Genomic DNA, 23,515 nt, shown 5'->3' on the forward strand with positions numbered 1-23,515 from the left:
ATGTAATGTGCTACAAGATATAATCGACACCGTCCATTTTAAATGAAGTTTGACTATATTCACTGCTTTAACTATTTTGCTTTTTCGTTCATAATCCCAATAAACTTCATCTTCATAGGCCATCCGTAGTCACAAAGCCCCTTTGGGGGCGTTATGCGACACGTGGCACGCCACGTCATAGAGGGGTGTTATATAACTAGAGGGTGTATTCATAAAGCTCCTACCTCATCATTACTCAATTATTAATTTTCAGTTTTTTATAAGTAATTTCTAACTTTATAAAATTAAATGGAATCCTATTTTATAATTTTATAAATAGAATCTAAGAACTAGTTTTTTTTTTCGCTTGACAAGTTAAAGAAACAAATTCATAACAGTTTTTAGTTATAAAACTAGGTATTGACCGGCAAAGTTTAGAAATATATAGGGATTTAAAGTTCCTAACCTGTTTTAAATATATTAAGAATTACAGGGACTAATATTGTACAATATCAAAACTTTCAAAATTAAATAAAACAAACACCCGTTCTTCAGTTCATCTTCTCCGACTATTCCGGCGGAGTATCGACAACTTCGAAATGGTTCGATCCCCTAGCGTTTAGCTCGTTTTTCTTGCACTAAAGTTATCTCCACTCTTTTTCTAATTGATATCGCTAGTATTATCCCTTCAAGACCTTAATAAAATTCATCTTCTTTGCAAGGTTTTGCCGACCAGATTTTTCATTTCCGGCGACCAGAAAATTTATTTTCATCTCATTTTCACCTACATTTAGGGGTGTCCTCGTAGTTGTTTAGAGTATCCTTTCTATGAAACCGAAAAATATATATATAAATATACACTACCGACACGAAGTTGAGCCTTGTCCCGTGCCACGGCTCATAAAGAGCTAGGTCCGCCCCTGGTTGGAGCAATATAATCTAATATGTTAACGTTATATTGCAAAATTAATTTTATGTTATAAATATCTTTATGTTTTATGTTAAATATCTTTATGTTTTATGTTATAAACTACTAGCCTAAGACCCCGCGAGCTTCGCGGGTGGCTAAACACCAACTAAACATATAAAATAATTTAAACATAGAAGCGTTAAAATGTGATTTGTTAAACCTAATATTTTGAGAGATTTGAGCACGTCCCAGTAGTACATCTATATGATGTTCGTTAGACATTAAGTTTTTGTATATGAAACCTTCATTATGATGTTTTCATCCTTTTATAAAAATGACTTGCACCGGCAGTGTGAACATAAAAAATTACATTAAGAAATGAAGGTAGAGTAATACATAATACAAATGAATTCATCTACATAAAGGTACTAATTTTATATGTTGCCTTGTCTCCTCTCACACTGTCATCAATTCTGTATACTTGCATGCCTTTTTAGTAAAGTCGTAATGCATAATATCTGAAATTTTAGTCCACCGAGAGAAAATTAGAACCTGCTTACCAAAAAATCAATAGCGTGTTGAAAAATCAAAAGAAACAATAAGAAGATAATAACTTTAACATCTAATATGTCTAAATGTTGATGTTTTATGTGCCATAGTTTGTGTTTGCGAGGAAGAAAGCAGCTTTTGTGCTAGGCGCTAAACGAATGACACTAAGGTTTAAATAAAAAAGATATAAATAAAAAAAAAGATATTAAGAAAGTTTACTTGGTAATGTGGTTCTAAACCCACATAAGCATTTTATCAAACACCTTAAGTGCATAAACATAAACTTGCCACATTCGATGACACACATCGATGGATAACCGAATCTTCAAATGTCAAATGTCAGAAAGGGTACAACAACAAATATTAAAAAAAAACTTATGTGAATTGCAAAAAATATAAATAATTAAAATTAACAATACCTCCGATGTATACTGATGTTAACGTGGGAACAGAGATTGTAGACATGGCAATGGAGGTGAAGCGGTGTTTGGTGAGACGGTGGGTGACGGAAACAACTTCATCTCCTCTCTGCATCAACACTGTATCCACTCTCTCTACAGCCAATTGAGTAAAACTTTTTTAATTGAGATGTGATATATTAGAGTCACCTGCTAGTTGGGATATAATGAGTAATTGAACTATTAATTGGATTCATTCATAGTAAGAACCCTTATTAGCCAATTAACATCCATAATGAAACACAATAGAATAAAGAAAAAGGAAACTTACGATATGGAAGTAAAAAGGATTTCCGGCAAATCATTTTTTCTTTGTCTTGAGTCGTAAAAACAATCAACCACCTAAATGAAATTCACGCATATACGTCATGAGGGCTATTAATAATATCGGTAGCTACTTAAGTAATAGAGGCTATAGAAAGTGGGTAATAGAAAAGAATACGTGGATGATAGAAATTTCAAGTAAAACCTTTTCCACGGGTTGAGTAATTTCATCATCGTCCATTCATCAAGATTGTTATTCAAAAGCAGACTCATGGAATTTGTTTCAAGATGTAATTTGTCAATAAGGCCTACAACGGGATTTCCATATTTCTTCTCCTCTTTGACCATCCGAGTTAAATCATCCCAATTCATACCATTTGCAAGAGCTACTCTAACACCCAAATTTAAAGCATAATGCATATCATTTGACATTGATTGCTGCAGCCATGGTTCTTAGTTTCCTAGAAATTTCCAAAAAAGATGGTCTTTCTTGAGGATCTGCAGACCAACAACTTTGCATTAATGATTTCCATTCAGGATCACACCAAGTTGGTATTGTAGGACGCAATGTGTTGTTCATCCTGTTAATAAACAAACAAACCATAATACATATAAATGTAAATATATCATATTCCCTGATCTTAAGCAGCATTGTAAAACACTAAAACTATAACTGGATAGTCCTATAAATGCGTACCAATTACGTTAGCGCAATCCATATTTGTATAAGGTTCGTCTCCAGTTAGCAGCTCCCACATGACCACCCCAAACGAATAAACATCAATCTACTTTTGGAAACAAAATGTCAACGGTGTATCATATTATGATTTGGTTTCGGGTCAAACCCATGTCACACATTTAGTTAAACGGATTGGGCTCGCTTATGTCATAACTTAAATTGATTGATTATATTATACTACGTATTAAAATATAAAAGAGAAAGCAACATCATCTTTTATAGTTTAAAAGTCCAGCATCATCTTTTATAGTTCAAAAGTCCTCACTAATAGGTTAAAAAGTCCAGCATCATCTATAATAGTTTGAAAATAATTGTTTAGTTTAATACACATTTAAATTTGTAATTCTAGGAAATTAATATGTAAAAACAATAAAGTAAAAAAATTCCACGCTAAAGAATCATGTTCATGTCAACTTGCAGATACGCATGTCGTATCCACGATTTGGTTGCGACCCGCAAACACAGCCCATTTAGCATGCCTATATAAGCATTTACAAAGAGAATGAAATTGCTTTTAATGTAAAAAGTGGGAATGCCCGCGCGTTGCGGCGGGTGCGCCGACTGACATCAGATATAATTATGATGTCTATTACGAACGACAACCCATCTCGAGTTTCTAATATTTTATTCCATGCTCGTTTGGCTTCACCACATGTGTACCATTATTGGTTCAAATCTGTTTGTGCATTAGTTTAATTTGAACTTGAAAGTTTCTTCCTTTGACTTCACAAGGTCAAGCATAACCTCATTTTTATAAATTTGGTAATGAAATCACAACTTTTTTGTAAAAAAAAAAAAAAAAAAAAATTCATTGTTATTTTTTACTTGGCCTAGTTTCCTGTAAGTAAACAAATAATGAGACATACTATTTCCATATGGGAATTGATTTTGGCATAGAAGTATCCATTGTCCAATCAGCCACGTGATGCCATCAAGTAAAGAGGGGTACTTGCATTTATCATTACAGGGCAAGAATTAAACCAGAAAAAGAAATTAAAGCAAACACCAAAAACACTCTGAACTCCAACCTTGACCCTTAAGCACAGAGATGTACATTGGTCCTGGATACATCATCAACATTAAGCACAGAGATGTACAGAAAAGCCAGTTTGGATTTAAACCGGTTCTTAACCCGACCCGATACCACATCTAAAATCGGTTTGACCCAAATCGATTCCTACCCGACCCAAACCGCCAGTTTGTATATCGGTTCTTACTCTCGTTACTGAAGCCGGTAATCTTTAATCTTTATCCACAAGAACATCTTTTACTTCCCTAAGCTTCTCAACTTCCATTTCTACTTTAATAGCTCGATCAAAAAAAAAAACTGGCTTCCTTTTCAGTTGCCACAATCTTCTTTTTGAAATCAGATAATGTACCTCTATGTACAAAAGTATTTATATCAAGGGCACCCATCTGTGGTGTGTGAGAAATTGGGGAGTAAATCAACTTAGGGTTCAAAACAAAATCAAAATAAAACAACCATTGACTTAAAAAAGGACGATTACTAATCTAAATCAAAACCCTTGTAGTGATCAGTTATACAAACATAAAAAACCCTACTTCTAAACTGATCTATAAAGATTCATAGTCTAATACAAAACATAACAATCACATGAAGAAAATAATAAAAACTAATAAAAATACACTAACTAAAATTAGAAACTGTATCTGTGCCCCAAACCACAAAATCACTGGAAATACGAACTCAAAATGAAAGAACCTTACCTTGATTGTCTACCATACCATCACATGGAATCACCTCATAAGTCCTCAACAACCTTAAAACCCAAATAACATGAATCTACCTTTGCTAGATCTGTGCCCCAAACCACAAAATCACTGGAAATACGAACTCAAAATGAAAGAACCTTACCTTGATTGTCTGAAGAACATACGTGCAGAAATAGATCAGTAGTCGAAACCCTAGTTTAGTCGGCCTCCTTTAATGGTCTATGGTCTGGACCCTAGATCAAGGAGAAAGATGTAAGAGCAGAAATTGTGGCGATTTAGGCTTGAATCGACATCACCAAATGGAACGATGTTCTTCTTCATTGATTTAAGGGTGAATAAAGAAAGACAGAGAGAAAGAGAAAATCTGGATCTAGGTTCTTGGTAATTTGAGAGAGAGAGAGAGAAATGGATTGCCGCCCAAAGAAGATTTGTGTGGAATATTAAGTTGACAGGTGGCAAAAACAGGTTTAAGTAAATGCCAAGTGGCCAAAATTGTTTTGTTTTAATATAAGTAATAGATTTGCTGAATATTGCTCCCAATACACCAATTATGTGCCACGTGTTATAGTTTAATGTGTATATTTCGATTATTAAATATTGCTTCTTCTTTATTATGCCAAATAATAAAATAACAATAATTATATGATTAGTATAGGTACGATCATGTACATGGCACCTTATTTGGAGTCGTGTTTTTGCTGAACAGATTAATTAAAATGCTTGGACTAATAGGTTTTCAAACATATGAACTTGTTCCGGTAAATAAAATATATATTTTACATACCTTGATGTTTTGCTGTATTTATGTTTTAATAACAAGTGCATCCACCATGAGGTATGTAATATTGTCATTGTGTGTTTTATGTGTAGTTTTTGATTGAAAAAAAAAAATAAAAGAATAATTAATTCGATCTATTAACACCCGGTTAACATGTTAACATACAACTCATTTAATGCCCCTTAATACTAGAAGGGAGTGTTTGCAATCTCGGTTAACATGTTATGTCATCATTAACACCCAAAATGTTAGAGTACATCTTATGGCCTAAAAGTTAACAATATTCATAGTCTTTTAGCTACTCCACACAACCCCAACCCTCCTTCCTATACTGCACACACACAACTCAGAACCAATGATGAGAGAGAGATCGAGCGGCAGAAGAACGGGAGAGAGAAAGAGAACATCGGGAGAGATGAGAGGGAGAAAGAGGGGGTCGCGCGGCGGCGGCGACTGACGGCGAAGCCGTCAGTTCGGTGAGAATCAACATCAACGGCAGCCGCAATTTCTCCGGTAAGAACACCTATTTTCCTTCATTATTCTGATCGCTAAACTTGTTACAAAAAGAATATGTGTTTCTCTGTGTTTGACGTCATTTGCTATTGGATTGTCTAAAAGACAATTTTGTTGACTTCTTTGGATTGTGATTCCAGAAGAAACTAGAAAAAATGGTTATGGTGAGATTTTTTTAAGTCAAATTGATATTTTTGTGATTCTAAATTTTGGTGATCTTCTCTATATTAATAATATTTAAAGTTAATGTTTATTGAGATTTGAGAGAGACCTGTTAACAATTATAAAATCCAAAAAATCTGAATGTGTAGTTTATTGATATGCATGATGGTGCAAAAGAGTTAAAATGTTAACCAGTCTCTCTCAAATGATGATATTTTTAAATTCAAGTTGATTTTTTTTTTTTTGTAATTTTATTTTGGAGTCAAGTTTATTGCTTGTTTTTAAGGCGCTGTACACATGTGTTTTCTGATTTTTGCTCTGGTTTTAAGGCGCTGTACACATGTGTAATCTGATTTTTGCTCTGGTTTTAAGGCGCTGTACACATGTGTATTATGATTTTGCTCTGTTTTTAAGGCGCTGTACATATGTGTATTCTGGTTTTGCTATGTTTTTAATGCGATGTACACATGTGTATAGCGTCTGTTTTTGTGATATCTCATTTTTTTTTGTATTGAATGTGTAAAGTTGTTGATATACACTTGTGAATTATGCAAAGTACTAATTGCTGAGTTTTTTGTGTTATTATAGGAGACGTCGTAAACAAGGAAAGTGGAGATGGAAGGTCGATAAGGATGATTCACGTATGAGGTCGATAAGGATGATTCACGTATGTTTGTTTGCTTTGTCGATAAGGATGATTCAGCATACAACGCGGCGAATAGTTGTAAAAGACTATGTCATTTTTATTTTTCCGATTATGTTGCGTTTATTGTTTTCACGAAACTGGAACTTGTAATTGTATGTTTTTTTTGGTTTGGCAAACATTATGGAAATTGTTATTTGCTTAATATAAAATAGGTTTACAAGTTTTGTTTGTTTATATGTATGTATTATGTAGCTAATTACACATATGTACCATGCTGAGTACACATGTGTACTGTTCAATTCATATCAAAGTACACATGTGTATACCGTTGAAATATGAAGGTTACGTGAATCTTAATAATCATAATCCGAATTCTGGTGGCGAAATCTAAAAAATAAAAATAAAATTAAAGATAATGTGGATAATGAATTTAAAATAGGAAAGATGTAACTTCATTCAATTATTAAAATAATGATTTAAATTTAATTTTTTATATAATTACAGTCATACCCTTAACAACTAAAAAGAAAATCAATGGTCCAGATCAGTTCACGCATGGGGTTAGGGGAGGGTTTAAATGAGACGCTAAATATCGTGAGAACCGTGAGAACAAATGAAAAAACCGCGAAAACTTTGTCAAAAACAATTTAAATTCAAAAATTTTTCCTACACTTATCATTATTATTCGAATACAATGTTAGAAATTTAATTTGCACGTTTGAATTTACGTGAATTCGTAAATAAAGAAAATTTACACATGTGTAAGTTTGCCAATTACACATGTGTAAATATAACAAATTTACGCATGTGTAAAAAATCAAAAAAGAGTGATTTTGAAAGGAGAAATGAATTATTTGATGTTATAAATTCTTTTTTTGATATAGTATCTTAATTACAATGAGGTTTGTATTAAAAAATTTGGGTTTGATTGGTTTTTTCATTCGTTCTCACGGTTCTCGCAATATTTAGCGTTCTCAAGATAACCCTCCCCTATATATATATATATATATATATGTGTATGTATAGATGTGTGTGTGTGAGAAGAGAGGAATGAGGCCCGTTGAATCCGGCTTGGAGAGGACGAAGACGACGCGCCGGGCATGACGGGGGCGGTGTGGGGGACCGGCGCCGGGCCAGGCCGGGCCTAAGCCGGCCCCCATACCCTTTAGTCTTAGCGCACATGGAATGGTTTCGGGACCTCCGTGATTAGCAATCACAATAAGACAAAGCATACAAGCATTAAGTTGTATTCGACAATTGTTTTGGTCCTTGTTTCATCGCATGGGTTTTTTTCATATTTGGATTATGTTGAACCAATTAAAGGAATAAAAAGGACAGAGGGGATCGGGCTCGTATCATGTTCAATCTCTAGTGTCCGTCATAATTAAAGAAAAAAAGAAAAACTATAATTTGGGAGGATGAATATATAGTCATATTTAGTCATATTTTCTTCCGTTTTCCCTCCCCTCCCTCTGTTAAATGGAACTCAGGAACATGGTTTTTCATATTTCCATCTTTTTTCCCTCCCCTCCCCCTGTTAAATGAGACTCGAGAACAGAGTGTAAAGGTCAGCACCTAATTAAAAATGTGCCTACTTTTTTATTCTCTTTTACAACATAACCAATTAGAGAGGCCGTAACTTAATGAAATCTCAATCCAATAAACGGGTTGTTCACAGTTCGGTTTATGAAACCGCTTAAAACAAATTGAGCTGGTGATAATTATTTTGAAACGGTTTTCTATGTTATGACATGTAACTCAACGGTTTAGCATTAAATACAAAGCCTCTTAAAAATGAGAAGGGTACAAAAAGGGGGGGGGGTGTTTAGGTTTCTGGGTGGTGGTGGAGCGGGGGTGGGGTTTATTTTATTTTATTTATTTATTTATTTATTTATTTTTGAGGGGGGGGGAGTTAGGTTTTTTTTAGGTTTTTTTTTTTTTTTTTGGGGGGGGGGGGGGTTAGGTTTTGGGTGGTTGTGTAATGGGTTTAGGTTTTAGACTCTTGGACACTTGTCATTTTATAATGTCTTCTTACACTTCTCGAAATACGATCATGTAATTTTGTTTATTATTTGGCTATATACTTTATTGAATTCTAACATAACCAGCGTTGTTAAAACCTGAGTACCCGACCTACTAGGTTTGTCTGAACACAACATGTTTTGCTCAATGTATTCACAGTTTGATCCAAAACCGAACTGAACATATTTAGACTAAACCCAAACTCATAAATTTCGTATCAGAGAAAGTGATCAAATTATTAACTTTAGTGATGTACAAATAAGCATAATATCAAAATAAACCACCCATATTCAAAATTTAAGAATTAAATTCAAAGTTTTTAGACTGTATTTTAAGTTTTTAAGCGTAATTATTTATATATTTGAAGAAATCAAAATGATAGATGATGAATACCTATGCTATCAACTCCAACATGATGTAGATTGCTCATCATGTAAATTTGTCACGTCACATGATGGTCCAAGACGTGTTCACAAAAAAGTATGATAGAAATAAATGAAATTTATCAATGCTAGCAAAAATTTACTATATCAAGGAGGCGAAGATGGTTTTTGTCGTGGTCCCTGGCGATCAGTTTGAAATAGAAATTAACAATAAGTCTTAGTGACCATGAGATTTTGGATTCGATTCTCACAAGAGGGTTTTTTCTCATATTTATTGGGTTTCCTCCTGAATTGGTGTATAGGCATTATAGTTGTAAAGATGGATATGATGAGGTCGTTCTGGTGGTGGCACAATAATACTCCAATGGTCCGTTAGTAATCCAAATTTACGGTTAAAAAAACAAAAGTAGAAAAGTGTCCAAGAGTCTAAAACCTAAACCCATTACATTTATTTCTGGGTGGTCGTGGAGCGGGGGTGGGTTTTATTTTATTTTATTTATTTATTTATTTTTTGAGGGGGGGGGGGGGGTTAGGTTTTTTTTAGGTTTTTTTTTTTGGGTGGGGGTTTAGGTTTTGAGTGGTTGTGTAATGGGTTTAGGTTTTAGACTCTTGGACACTTGTCACTTTATAATGTCTTCTTACACTTCTTGAAATACGATCATGTAATTTTGTTTATTATTTGGCTATATACTTTATTGAATTCTAACATAACCAGCGTTGTTAAAACCTGAGTACCCGACCTACTAGGTTTGTCTAAACACAACCCGTTTTGCTCAATGTATTCACAGTTTGATCCAAAACCGAACTGAACATATTTAGACTAAACCCAAACTCATAAATTTCGTATCAGAGAAAGTGATCAAATTATTAACTTTAGTGATGTACAAATAAGCATAATATCAAAATAAACCACCCATATTCAAAATTTAAGAATTAAATTCAAAGTTTTTAGACTGTATTTTAAGTTTTTAAACGTAATTATTTATATATTTGAAGAAATCAAAATGATAGATGATGAATACCTATGCTATCAACTCCAACATGATGTAGATTGCTCATCATGTAAATTTGTCACGTCACATGATGGTCCAAGACGTGTTCACAAAAAAGTACGATAGAAATAAATGAAATTTATCAATGCTAGCAAAAATTTACTATATCAAGGAGGCGAAGATGGTTTTTGTCGTGATCCCTGGCGATTAGTTTGAAATAGAAATTAACAATAAGTCTTAGTGACCATGAGGTTTTAGATTCGATTCCCATAAGAGGGTTTTTTTCCCATATTTATTGGGTTTCCTCCTGAATTGGTGTATAGGCATTATAGCTGTAAAGATGGATATGATGAGGTCGTTCTGGTGGTGGCACAATAATACTCCAATGGTCCGTTAGTAATCCAAATTTACGGTTAAAAAAACAAAAGTAGAAAAAAAGTAATGATAAGTAAAAATAAATTGGGTTTGTAAGGGGATGAGGGGTGGTTCACTAGTGATAGATTCTATCACTCCCATTGTCCAATAAAATCATGCCATGTCATCAACCAAATTTCTATCACTAGTGATAGAAATGTAGGGGGGGTGGTATCACTAGTGATGGGATTCCAATGTACAAGTATTAATGCACAATGTACAAGTCATACCCTATCACTCCTCAAAGTTCAACGCGTTATACCCATAACTCGTTATACTTGACCACGAGTGATAGAAGTAGACGGGGCGGTGTTCCACGGTATTCAACGAGTGATACAAATGTATCACGGTTCCACCCCGTGTCACCTAATATATTGTTTTGTTGGGATGTCACACTACTTGTCGTATGGTAACAATTTATGGAATTTGAGAAGATAGTAGAAACTTTTACGTTTCATATACAGCTCATGCACAACTATTAACTATATATGAGTTATGTATGTTAGCTCGACCACTTTCTATATTACATAAGTGACCCGAATCTATATGAACGTAACCGCTTATCAATGCATTCATGAGAATTCAATTTTATAGTTAAGATTTTTAGTTAATAATTCGTTCTGAAAAGGGATCGCAGTAATTGTATATCAGGAGTGTGGGTCGTCGAGGATTATGAAAGGTTTTTAAACGTTGCACATTGGTCCCGTAACTTTAAAGATCTAATTAACTAGCTAGATTAATTTGGTTAAGTTATATTACCTTAAAAACTAACTAGATTATATTATGAAATAAATAGAAAAAACAAAATTTTAATTGTAATATTAATTATTATTTAAACAAATAAATAAATTAATATTAATAACCTAATTAATAAATGAATTAGATTGAACATGTGAGGAAGAGGATTAGGTTAATGAAGAAGGCGTGAAGGCTAAAAGGACGGAACATTTAGTGATAGAAAAAGAGTAAATATATGACATACAACAAAATTGAAATGTAGATGAAATTACATTGGGATGTGTGTGCCGTTTGGTAGATGATAACTTGGAAAGGACTTGTTTTATAAATTGAAATTTGATTTTCGGGTTCAAGTCTGTAGATATAAAGGCATGTAATTATGGGATATGGAATGCAAAATAATAGATGTGAGAGAAGCATAAATCGGATTGAATTCAAACAATGAAATTATGGAAGGTAGTAGGTGGTGTTATGACATTTAAAGATTGAAATGAAACATTGGAAAGAAAAGGGATCACGTGATGTTCTTGCATCTAAAGTGCTTTTTAAATTGGGTATTAATAATCTCACATGGTAACATCTTATTCTCACATGGTGTATACGGGCCGTATAACGTTATACGGCAGTCTGCTAATCACTATAGCTAAGTTTATAGGTCAACTTTAGCTCTATTTTGCCCAAAATAGTGATGACTGTACATATGTTCCTATATTGGATGTGTTTAAGAACAAATGATAACCATGTAATGCATATGGCAATTAATATGCAAACGGGTGTACTTTGCTGCATTTAATAAATCATGTTCATGGCAAATGGCTCTATTTAGTTGATCTTGGTGACTCATGTTAACAATCATATTGATGTACCGGATTCATTTTAAAAACAAAGACCATGAAGCGCGGCGCAACGCACGCATGGTAAACTCCTAGTTGCTTTCAAAAGTTACTTGAAAAAACAATACTTTAAAAAATTCCATTTGTTAAGTCGTTTGGTTGATTCCACTCACATGTTAAGCTTTAACTAACAAAGTACAAGTAGGTGAGAATTGAAACACATCACATGTTAAGTTTTAACTACGTAGTACAAGTGATCGAATAAGAAACATAAAGAGATAAGAAACAGTACAAGTGGATAGTGAACGGTTGGTGAATTGCATTTTTTAGTGTAGGATCGAGATTCAATCTAAACGAGTCTATCAGAAGAGTTCTAATCCATATCAAAGGCGGAATTCAATGATACGGACTTGAATACAGCTTGATTCACACACAAAATCACTTTAACTGTCTTGTTTATTGATATAACACAATTACAGATCGAATGACACGTCGGCAGCACCTCGGCAGCACCTCGGCACCGGAATCAGGAACTATTATAAATGAAATGTCAGCTCAGGTATATATAGGGGTGGCATTCCGCACGAAATGGTTAAGGTCCATTTCGTGCGAAATGGTTCCATCTCACATGTTTCACACTTTTCTCGTTTTACGTGACCTGATCTATCATTCCTATTACAAGACTCGATACAAGACGAAGTCGACAGACATATGTACCAACAGACTCCCCCTTGGATGTCGACGAGTATTCAGTACGTCTTCTGTCTTGGTCAGTCTTTTCACTCTTTAAAGATCTGACACTGTAAGCTTCCTTCAATCTATCTTCTTTTCTCTCTCAGCAGCTAACCTCTCCCTTGGATGTTGATCTTATCTTCAATCTCCTATTTCCCTCGTTCATTTACAGAATCTTAATCCTGGCTCTATTCTTAACAAATTTTCAGGGTCAGAAACTGGCTCTTGCATCTTCAGACTCACCTTTTGCTAGCAGACTCCCCCTTAAGCTGTTTCGGGATCGTAATCTGGCATAGCGCTTTCACAGGTTCAGGATCGATTCCTGGCTCTATTCTGCATCTGCTTATGCGGAAAATTTCTTCAGGATTCGAAACCTAGCTGACCTGCACATACTCTACTCAAAACATAAGTTTCGCAAATATTAAGATTTAACAAATTTAAAATCTCTGCTAACCACTTTCAATCGAAACATTCACATTAGGTTTCAAATTAATGAATCATTTTAATCGTTTCAAAATCAATTTTCATTTCCAACAAACTCTCCCAAACCTCTGTTCATCATGTTTAGCATTCTGAATTTTGAAAATCAGCTTTTCAACATCAGTTGTCTAAAATCTTTTTGAATTTTCAAAATACTATGCTAAAACCACTTGTAGGAATAGAATTGAAATGCAATAACGAAATATTTACAAACAATATTTTTGTGAGTTTATGTAAGAGGATCATATCAGTTTATGAGACAAATCACCAACACCGTTAAGCTTTAAACATTTTAAGATCTAAACGATTCACTTAGATTGTCAGTATACTGATCCACTTAAATTTTCACACAAAGTTCAACTGTTTCGAGATACGAGATTAATGTTTTAATGGACTTAAACTTATTCGTGTGTCCCACCTCAGAATATACTCCCGTATCCAGACTTCTATATTCAGTCTTACAGGTGAGTGTACACTAATGATATCTGTAAACGGGTAAACGCGAGACCATCAGAGCTCAGGCTAGAACTTCCGTTCAATCAGAGAGATGATGGCTCGACTTTCGGTGTGTCCCGTTTGGGGATCTTTTCTTTAATAGCACATTATTAGCATTTTTCAACGTTTCATCATTTTTTTATGCTCAGGGAGAGCTTTAAGAATAAAGCAATGCAAAGTATTATACAAGGACTAAGCTATTGCTCCCGCAAAATCAGAAGTCCAGGTATAATACCCCAGATATCATCACGCACAAAGACCTAGTATGTCAGAAATAGAAAATCTTTCAAACAAGATTTCGGGGGTTACCCAAATATCCGAGAGATGTTCCCCACGAGATAAGTAAGTAAAGATTTTTAGGTTTATATCTCGAAAACAATCTACTGAATGTGCAAAAACCTACTGGCACATACTCAGTAAGATCGTTTTTCACATTTGACTTTCCAAATCTTTAGCGTGCTGTGGTAGTCCACTGATTTACTATCATTTCCTCTTTTTCATAACAAAACTCATTTTTTGCTTTGTCAATGTTTTTGGCTTTTATAGATTTTTATCATGTTTTTGGATTTTTCAAATTTTCGAAATTTCTAAATTTTTACTCCCCCTAAAATAAAAAATATGTTTCAATTTTTGATTTTCAAAGAAAATTTGAAAACAAACTGTACAAGCAAAGTGACAAACTGATATCGAATCGCTTCAATTCGCCATCCACTTGGCATAAACAATCAGAACTCCCCCTGACAACAAACTATTTTCCCATTATGATTTCAAAACACTTAAGTTTGTTTAAATCAAAATGGTTTTTCCGGAAAATAAGTTTTGTTGATTTTCACAAACCACTTGTAGATTAGGGGTTTAATTCATCACATTGTTCTTTTAACCACTTAAAAATTTAACACTTGCAGGCTTTAACAACAAAACCACATGTAGGAAAGATAAATCAAGTACAAATTAATGTCCTTGATTAATCTTTTGAAATTCGAAATAACACCAAAGTGAATTTCTCAAGAAAGATGTCGATTCCTACTCCACGATTACCAACTTGGGAGCTCCGGCAAGTCAGCTTTTTAAGTAGAAAATGCAGTCATCCAAGCCTGACTAGCCTTGGGTGATTGTGAGTCATCTTTATCCCACCATCTTTTTATTAATAAAATTCTTTTGCTCCTTTCACCTTCCCGTCAACCATCTTCCCAAAAATATGTTTTACTTTTCCATTAAACGCCTTTTCAGCATCAAATTATTCCTTACCAGAGAAGAATTGATCTGAGATCTCAATCTTTCCAACTTTTAACTTCAAGTTTTCTTTTGACAATGGTGGAAAGTTCTCATCGTTCATTTCTGGAACGGAATTCTCATCATTTTTCTCAATGACTCCCCTGACTTTGACGAGTCATGTTCATTGTCAGAACTAGATTCAGATTTAACAACCCATTTTTGTTTGTCTAAACCGACTTTTCTTTTATAAAAACGTTTCGAACTTTCACCAACTTCGAAAGTCAAATTTTTGAACTCTTTAAACTTTTCAACTGGTTGTTTTGTTTTATCAACACATTTCTTTTTCAATCTTGAGTTTGAAGAAACTCCCTGTTTTGTGTTGGTGGACTTTGTGCAATTCCAAGCAATGTGTCCAACTTCTTGACATTTGAAACAGGTTCTTCCGTCAACTCTTGGTACAGATTTCTTCAACATATTCTTTTTCCTTTCAGCGAGAAACTCTTTGTTTGACTGTCTCCAGAATGGTTTCTCATGTTCCTCTTAAGCACTTCCTCCTGAAACAAATTTGGTTTTTGGTTTATAAGTTTTCTCATTTTTATAATTTTCTGGAGGAATAAAACCTAATCCCTTCTTTTTGAAATTACTGTTATGGTTTGGTTTCTTTTGAAAACCATAGCCAGAACTGTAACCCATTTTCTTGTTCAATCTTTGTTGAACTCTTGAAGTGTACTTTTTAGGTTTTTCAGAAAGATTTACATCTTTTATTTCAGAAATATTAATTTCTGTTAATTTGAAAACCTTGTTTATCATTTCAGTTTTGACACTTCTTATTGGAAATTTTTCATCAGAAAATAATTTGTCAGAATCATTCAAAGTATATGCTACTTTGAATGTTTCATCATTCAAATTATTTTTCGACATCAGAAATTCTTTATCGTAAACCCGTTTGACCGGTGAACTCGGACGCTTATCTGATGAACTCGAACTTTCAGATTTAGACTCCAACTTTAACTCTTCATCCATATCCAACACCTGATCGACCACTTTCTTTAATAACTCAGTCTCATGATCAGTGTCAGACGCTGTGAATGTGACGTCAATGTTGTCTGGTAACTCATCAATGGTTTCAGACTTTAACTTTATGTTGACAGCCTTTTTTAGACGTTCCTCATTTGGTTTTCTGGGAGAATAACTTTCCCAGATCGGAGGCGGACACTTGTTATACTTGACACTTTGTTTCTTACCAGTATCCGTATCTTCCGTCTTTTTATCTTGAAAAGCTTCAAGACCTGCAATAGTAGGATAAACTCTATCAATCAAATAATCACAGGTTGTATAACTCAACAACAATCGTTTGATTCTCTCATTTTCAATCTTTTTGAGTTCCAAATCCTGCTTCAGCTTTGCACAATCTTCAATATACTCATTGATGACCTTCTACTTAGTCATTAATGTTGAACTCATCATCGTCTGAGCAGCTCCTATTTCTAGGTTTGTTTTGTTCAAATTATCCACCGTTCTGTTCAGCACATCATACGACTCTTTCACATACTTAACATCAAACAACAATTTTTCTTTCAACTCTTCTAGCTCACTATACTTCTTGTCTTTTTCTTCACAATGTTTGCAAGATTCCAAACATTTTAGACAAGGTTTAGTGACCTCAACGATTTTTTCAACTTCAACAACCTTTTCAACTTCGATGATTTTTTCAACTTCGACAATTTTTTCAACTTTAACAATTTTTTCAACTATTTTCTCCGTCACCTTTTCAGTCATCGGTTCTTCATCAAATTCTACTTTTACCTCACACTCTTCATTTTCGACCTTCTCTGTCGAATTTTCTTCAACTTTTACTTTCTCAGCGTCTAATTTTGCCATTTCTTCAGCAATCCTTCTTGCTTCCAACTCTCTCTTCAATCTAGCAGCCTTCTTCTCATTCAACATCTCGATCTTATCTGCAAAAAACAAATTAAAACTGAATGAGTCTAAACTTTTTCTAGCATTATTAATGTACTCTTCCTCATCATCAGTATCTTCATCACTTTCTGATGATCTGAAAATCTTCGTTCTTTTTTATTTAGATTTAACTGCTTCTTCTTCCAAGATTTGAGCAACAAATGCTGAATCAGCTGGAACGTATTTATCCCAGCTAAAACCCTCTGGCAATCTTTCATCATCTTGATTAACAAGATAAGTTTTCTTCTTTTCATTTTCAATAGCCTGGGATGATGATGATTGTTGACCAATCTGATGATAAATTGATTTTCGATGATAATCGTTGTTTCCAAATGGATCTTGTCTTCCAGTTGCTTCTCTGTTTATACACTCTCGTTTGAAATGTCCCTTTTCTCGGCAACGAAAACAAGTAACCTTTGATTTGTCAAACCCTAACGGAGATGTAGCAAAATCACGAAAATCATCTCTACCAGTGATTTGTGTGAATTTTTCTGCTCTTCTTACAGCACTGGCTAAACACCACTTGATATCCATCAACTCAAGTTCCTCAGAATCAATCTGGTCATAATCCTCTTTGGTGAGCATCGGATTTCCAATTCTTCCAGCAACCAAACTTTCATACGGCTCCAACACAGTAACAAGAGCTGCCATGTGTTGCTTTGCAGTTTCTGGAGAAAAGTTTTGACCATTTTGAATATTCAATGTAATATTGCATTGCAGATTTGTCGAATTCTGTCGTTGAGAACTTGGTGTTGAAAAATTCGGATCGAAACTTGAATAAGACGAAGAATATCCACCGATCTGAGTCATAGTACTAACATTTGTTCCTGAAGTACCATCAGCACTGAAAGCAGTCTTGATCTTCGGACTCGGAGTAGTCTCAAACTTGCTTCCTCTATAGTATAGACTAACATCTTGTTGAGCATTTGGATTATTCATGATAACAGTTTTCTGAACATCCAATTCATGTTCTTCAATCTTCTGAATGAATTTACTCAAATTCATGTTTTCAGATTTTCTCATATGTTTCAAAATTAACAAATATGTTCCCCATTTATTCTGTGGTAGTGCATCAACAAACTTATCAACCCATTCATCGTCTTCTTTCTTGATCTCCAATCTTCTCATTTCCTGAACAAGATGACAATATATATCGATCGTCTTCTTAGTTGTTTCATCTTCAAAAGCTACAAACATATCAAATGATTTCTTTAGTAATGCACGTTTATTTTTTTTATCATATCAGCACTTCCCTTAAACTTGTTTATCAACGCTAACCAAATTGATCTAGCAGTATCTTCATGTTGAATCAAAACAAATATATCTTCTTTTACTACTTGTTGGAGAATACTAATCATCATTTTTTCACTGGTGTATTTCAGTTTTTCAACCGCTGAATAGTCACTTAAAGCTTTTTCAATCCCACGTTCATCTTTCGGTTTAACGTAATCTACATCTAACGAACACCATGCATCAAACTTATAGGCTTGTACCCAGTTTTCAAAACGATTTTTCCATCCTTTAAAATCCTCGATATATATAAGCTTTGGAGGCTTTTGAGACTTTCCTGTTTCATTTTCGATTTCAACAGTTTCGGCAGCTGTAATTGGAGCAGTCGGGGTAGCAAAAGCGTTATAAAATTCCTCTTCCATGTTTCGGTAACATGTTTTTCAAATTCACGAAGTTCAAACGAAACGCACTTTGGTGCGAAATGACCTTTTTTCAAACGAAATAGCACTTTTCAAGCGAAATGGGATACCAATTCGTGCGAAATGAAGATTCTTGGTGGACCTTTCAAGCGAAATGGAGTTTTCAAGCGAAATGGAGCTTTCAAGCAAAATGAAGTCTCAATTCGTACGAAATGATGACCAATATGTCCTTTTCGTGCGAAATGATGTCCTATATGTCCTTTTCGTGCGAAATGAGTATATTTCAAGCGAAATGGAACGATCTCGTGCGAAATGGAAGTCAAACTAATCAATTCGCGTGAAATGGATTATGCATTCCGTGCGAAATGATGCTGACGTCATGCAGTCGGCCATGTTTTTGTCAAATTGATCAAGTTTTAAGCTGAATTAAGGTCTAATTCTTTCAAGGATTGATTAAAACTGTGTTTCGCACGTTATATGTGAAATTTAATCCATTTTAACCGTAAAATCTTGTTTAATTTTGAAAAATGATGAAGAATGTGAGTAGAAAACAGAATTTTGGATGAAAACAAGCTGAATTCGGCAAGAACTCTTCCTCCTGAGCTCTGATACCACTTGTAGGATCGAGATTCGATCTAAACGAGTCTATCAGAAGAGTTCTAATCCATATCAAAGGCTGAATTCAATGATACGGACTTGAATACAACTTGATTCACACACAGAATCACTTTAACAGTCTTGTTTATTGATATAACACGATTACAGATCGAATGAAACGTCAGCAGCACCTCGGCACCAGAATCAGGAACTATTACAAATGAAAAGGCAGCTCAGGTATATATATATAGGGGTGGCATTCCGCACGAAATGGACAATGTCCATTTCGTACGAAATGGCTTTCCCATTTCGTGCGAAATGGTTCCATCTCACATGTTTCACACTTTTCTCGTTTTACGTGACCTGATCTATCATTCCTATTACAAGACTCGATACAAGACGAAGTCGACAGAGATATGCACCAACATTTAGTCTCCTCATTTTGATGCTTTGGTTTTGAAACACACACAATAATCAAATTAAAGCCGTGAATTGCAATTTTTGTCGTTTATCTTTATACCCTTTTGCAGGCGGTGTCATATGTGTAGTTTTATACTTTATTTTTAAAATCTTACACGTTATGTCCTTTAGACCTAACCCGGTTAATTTTTACAGTTAAATCTGATTATGTGCACATGAGGACAATTTTGTCATTTTACTTTTAGATACTAATTATATAAATAAGTAACCATTTTATTATGAAAACACATTAAAATCAAAGATTAATTTTTTTTTGGGTGGGTGGGGGGGGGGGAGGGTTAGGTTTTTGGGTGGTAGTGGGTGTTTAGTTGTTCTTTTTTTTTTATTTTTTTTTATAGTGAGTTTATTTTTAGAAGCCTTTGTATACTTCTTATTTTTAGAAGCCTTTGTATTTGATCCTAATCCATATGTTCAAATCCGAAAACCATATAGTTTAACATAGTGTCACGCCCATAATACAAGTTTTTTTTCTCTTTTATTGTACAAATAATAAAATACGTAGAAAATGTCCAACTTTAAAAGAATTTTCATAATGCAAAGATCGATGGACGCATTTGCCATCGTTTTCTTCTTTTATTAAGCGAAATAAATAATAAGTTACCTATATTAAAAAAAAGAGACATAGCACATGGATTTGCAAATCACATGCACAATATGCATGTGACATACATATCTCATTCATTCTGTGTTTCCTATGTTGTTATGTATACATATCTCATTCATTATATACTATAATCACATGCATAATGGTGGTTACGGGTATTTAAGTTTCACTTATGGTGGACTCAGGTGAGTTTTTCCCTCAACGTCTCAAGTTCGAGTCTTGATGATAGGGGTATCTCATTGAGGAGTTTAAATTAGGGATTTATTGTGCGAGGGTGTTCTCTAGCACGGACCCGGTTAAGACAACGTATGCTAGACCTCCCGACATTGACGAATAATTCACACCTTTAAAAAAAAAAAAAAAAAAACAACACATGCACAATAGTTAGCATTATGATCATGAGTTGTACAATTTTGTTTCTTTGTTGTTTGCACCAGCTTTTGAGTCATTTTGTCCTTATTGGCTATTCTAGGTGGTGGATGATTCATCAGCAGCTAAACATGCGTCAGCCTCTCTGTTTAACCAACAAAAGTGCATCCTTTTTCACACCAGGTTTTCATTTTCTTTCTTTATCTCACACACCAGAATTCTTCCTACCTCCATTCATTCACTAGAGATGCAAAACAGACGGAGTAGATCGACCATAAACTCTAGCCACCAAACACCATAGTAGCTTCCGTCCCTATGCAGCCGAAATTAACAGTTCAATTCATGACTCATTTCGCCGTCGCCAAAGAATCAAATCTTCAATAGAGGTATTATTGGCCCTATATGGTTACTTAATCTGCACCGATTAGCAATGGCGGAGCCGACACGGTGGAGGTGTTTCAACATTGAAAAAAAGTTTGAACCTTTGCTAATTGGGGATTTCAATTTGGCTTTTTTTTCAATATAATTTCATATTAATGATTAATTATTTGTTTTGGGTTGACCCTTTTAGTTCTTGCTAGGTTGAAGGAGGAGAGATGATGTAAAAGCCATAGTTTTGACTATGTAAGTTCTTGATTCCAGCTTTTAGTTTTATTGGGTTTTTTTTTTGTTTAGGGTTTGTTTGGTAAGAATTAACACGAAGGCTATTTGTTAAAACCGGTAATCTACCGATGATGATCTTTCGACACCATGGTTTAATAGTAGTTAAATTAAAAAATAAAAAGAAAACAGGATCAGGATGGTGTAAGGAAAGGGATTGGTAGAGCTAATAAAATGGATTGCGTGTTTGCACCTAAACATTTGCTTTTAGGCATAAACAAGACATGCTTTGGTTGTTTCTTTGAAGTTTTGACCGGTTGTAGACTATTCTTTTAGTTTAATAATCACATGTGACTGACTGATATAATACTTTTTAATAACTATAAACGTGCAATACGAAATTAACTAAATCTTTTGTATGCTAATACTTGGTAACAAATAAATAAATAGGGGTGTATACAGCAAGCATAGTAAGTAGATCTTCAGCAAGGAAAGGTCACAGTGTCTAGGCAAACATGTCGAGCTATGGGGCCCACAAAAAGGCATGAATCCTCTTAGTTAGATTGCTTTATTTTCGCTACGAAAGTGTCCAGTTAAATGTGCGTGTTATATTAGAAATAATATATACATTGTAATATGTTTTTGTGTGAATTGCAGGTCTAATGACAGTTGAGACGGTGGGCAAAGGTCGTACGATTGCACTTTTGGAATTTAATTTCCTAACTTTGTTCAAAAGGAAGTGATGTGTTTCAGCTTTGGGTGGGTGGGGGTCAAAATCATTAGAAAAGCTACTTTACAATAGAAATACTAGTGTTGACTCTAATCAGCCAAGTAATGGCTTTCGAATTCGATTTTTGGACTACTAAAGAAGATAGCCCTTGCATGATATCCACCTTTGTGCGGAGAAAAGATGTGGTTGGTTACCTGGTTGTGCTCGAGCACAAATTCATGATTTGCGGCGACAGCCTTACATGATATCATGTAATGTACTCTTCTTCTATCCATGTTTTCTCCTAAAGTACCAGAATTTAGGTTTAAAATTGTGACTTGCTTAACTTAAAAAACTTGGGCTTAAATACAACTCATAGAAGCCTTTAATTTTAAACCTTCTGCTTGGCCCATTGGGTCTAGGTTACTCGCTGTACAAGACTTGTCTTATGCAGCAGCCTGAGCACAAGACCGTGTGCCTGAGTTCGCTTAGGCATGAATCATTTTAGTAAAGCTAATATGGTAATATGGGAGTACCTAATCGTAAAGCTAAGCTGTCTCTCTTTGACTTTCTTCGTATGGTTTTATCCCTTGGGGTTTAAATAAAAGAAATAACTAGAAGAGAAATGATACAAATGGGTCAAGGTCAAGAGGTCACAAGTAACCCCATTGTTTTTATGTTCGCAGCCTTGTAAATTTTTTGTATAAAATAATATATTATTAGTGTAATAATAGCCTGTAATCATATTTGATGTAGTAATAGCTTATAAAAATAGACAAAAAAACGTTTGCGGGTCAACCCAACCTGACTTGTTATGTTCCGCACTGAAAACAACCCATTACCCAATCTGTTAGACCCGCCCATGTTGCCACCTATAGAATCTAGTGACTAGACTAATTGTATCACAAGAGACAATTATTTGGTATGTGCTAAAATGTTACTGTTTCTCTATATTCAATTCTAGTTTTGTTCTGAACATTACATGTGCTGTGTTTTGCAGCCGCGTTTGTGCAATCAAACACTGGTGCAATCAAACACGCTTGGTATGCGCCTGTAGAATCATCGCCTTTTCATCATCTATTCATAAAGTATGCTTATATGTTTGATTGATTAGAACTGATACTGATTTTGTAATTGCTCTTGATTAATCTTGATACTAAGTTTGTCTGGTTGAGCAGGGTAATGGGTCAGGGTGGGTTTGGTCAGGAATCTCGTTTTAAAAATTGTCATTCTGGGTTGGATCAGAGCGGATTTTGACCAAAACGGGTACAAGTCAAAATGACTCGTTTTAAAAAGATGGGTGATTTGACTCTGTTCAGAACAACTTTTGACCAATATGACATAAAAAAATAAATTTATGCAATACAATAAGAAAGATTGCTTGAAAGCTTATGAAAGTTTGAGCTGGGCTCGATCCAAGCTTTGTTTCTACAGCTCGAGTTTGGCTAGTTTATTATTTATTAATTAGTTTATATTAAGTATAATCATTATTTTATATATAATTAAGTTATT

The 23,515-nt window shown here is 34.4% G+C and overlaps 1 protein-coding gene and 1 long non-coding RNA gene across 18 annotated transcripts; one reads left to right on the forward strand and one right to left on the reverse strand.

The window, feature by feature from the left end:
• Positions 1 to 1,234: 1,234 nt before the first annotated feature.
• LOC110895970 lies at positions 1,235 to 5,087 on the reverse strand. Of its 17 annotated transcripts, none has more exons than XM_022143365.2 (7): positions 4,776 to 5,084; positions 4,628 to 4,680; positions 2,858 to 2,945; positions 2,339 to 2,741; positions 2,168 to 2,238; positions 1,858 to 1,992; positions 1,235 to 1,407 (listed from the first exon to the last, which is right to left on the reverse strand). In XM_022143365.2, the coding sequence occupies exons 4-7, from the start codon at positions 2,590 to 2,592 to the stop codon at positions 1,346 to 1,348; spliced, it is 522 nt and encodes a 173-aa protein (XP_021999057.1). In that variant the 5' UTR covers positions 2,593 to 2,741; positions 2,858 to 2,945; positions 4,628 to 4,680; positions 4,776 to 5,084; the 3' UTR covers positions 1,235 to 1,345. The 17 variants fall into 17 exon arrangements, 15 of the variants coding, with proteins under 15 accessions (XP_021999057.1, XP_035836348.1, XP_021999061.1 ...); XM_035980455.1 differs by having other exon boundaries at positions 2,858 to 2,948; XM_022143369.2 differs by lacking the exon at positions 2,858 to 2,945 and having other exon boundaries at positions 2,339 to 2,658; positions 4,776 to 5,085.
• Positions 5,088 to 20,754: 15,667 nt separating this feature from the next.
• On the forward strand, positions 20,755 to 23,175 carry LOC110895972. Its single transcript, XR_002567507.2, has 3 exons — positions 20,755 to 21,318; positions 21,952 to 22,275; positions 23,004 to 23,175. It is a non-coding gene; the product is annotated as an uncharacterized LOC110895972 (long non-coding RNA).
• Positions 23,176 to 23,515: the final 340 nt, after the last annotated feature.

This window comes from Helianthus annuus, chromosome 12, assembly GCF_002127325.2.
Source record: "Helianthus annuus cultivar XRQ/B chromosome 12, HanXRQr2.0-SUNRISE, whole genome shotgun sequence".
NCBI lineage: Eukaryota > Viridiplantae > Streptophyta > Magnoliopsida > Asterales > Asteraceae > Helianthus > Helianthus annuus.

Bases quoted from the DNA above. Each gene is read 5' to 3' on its own strand.
- LOC110895970 (XM_022143369.2), bottom strand. From the start codon at position 2,592: ATGTCAAATGATATGCATTATGCTTTAAATTTGGGTGTTAGAGTAGCT. The intron at 2,239-2,338 runs GTATTCTTTTCT...AATTTCATTTAG, and splicing joins TTGAAATTTCTATCATCCAC to GTGGTTGATTGTTTTTACGA. The intron at 1,993-2,167 runs GTAAGTTTCCTT...AATTGGCTGTAG, and splicing joins ATCCTTTTTACTTCCATATC to AGAGAGTGGATACAGTGTTG.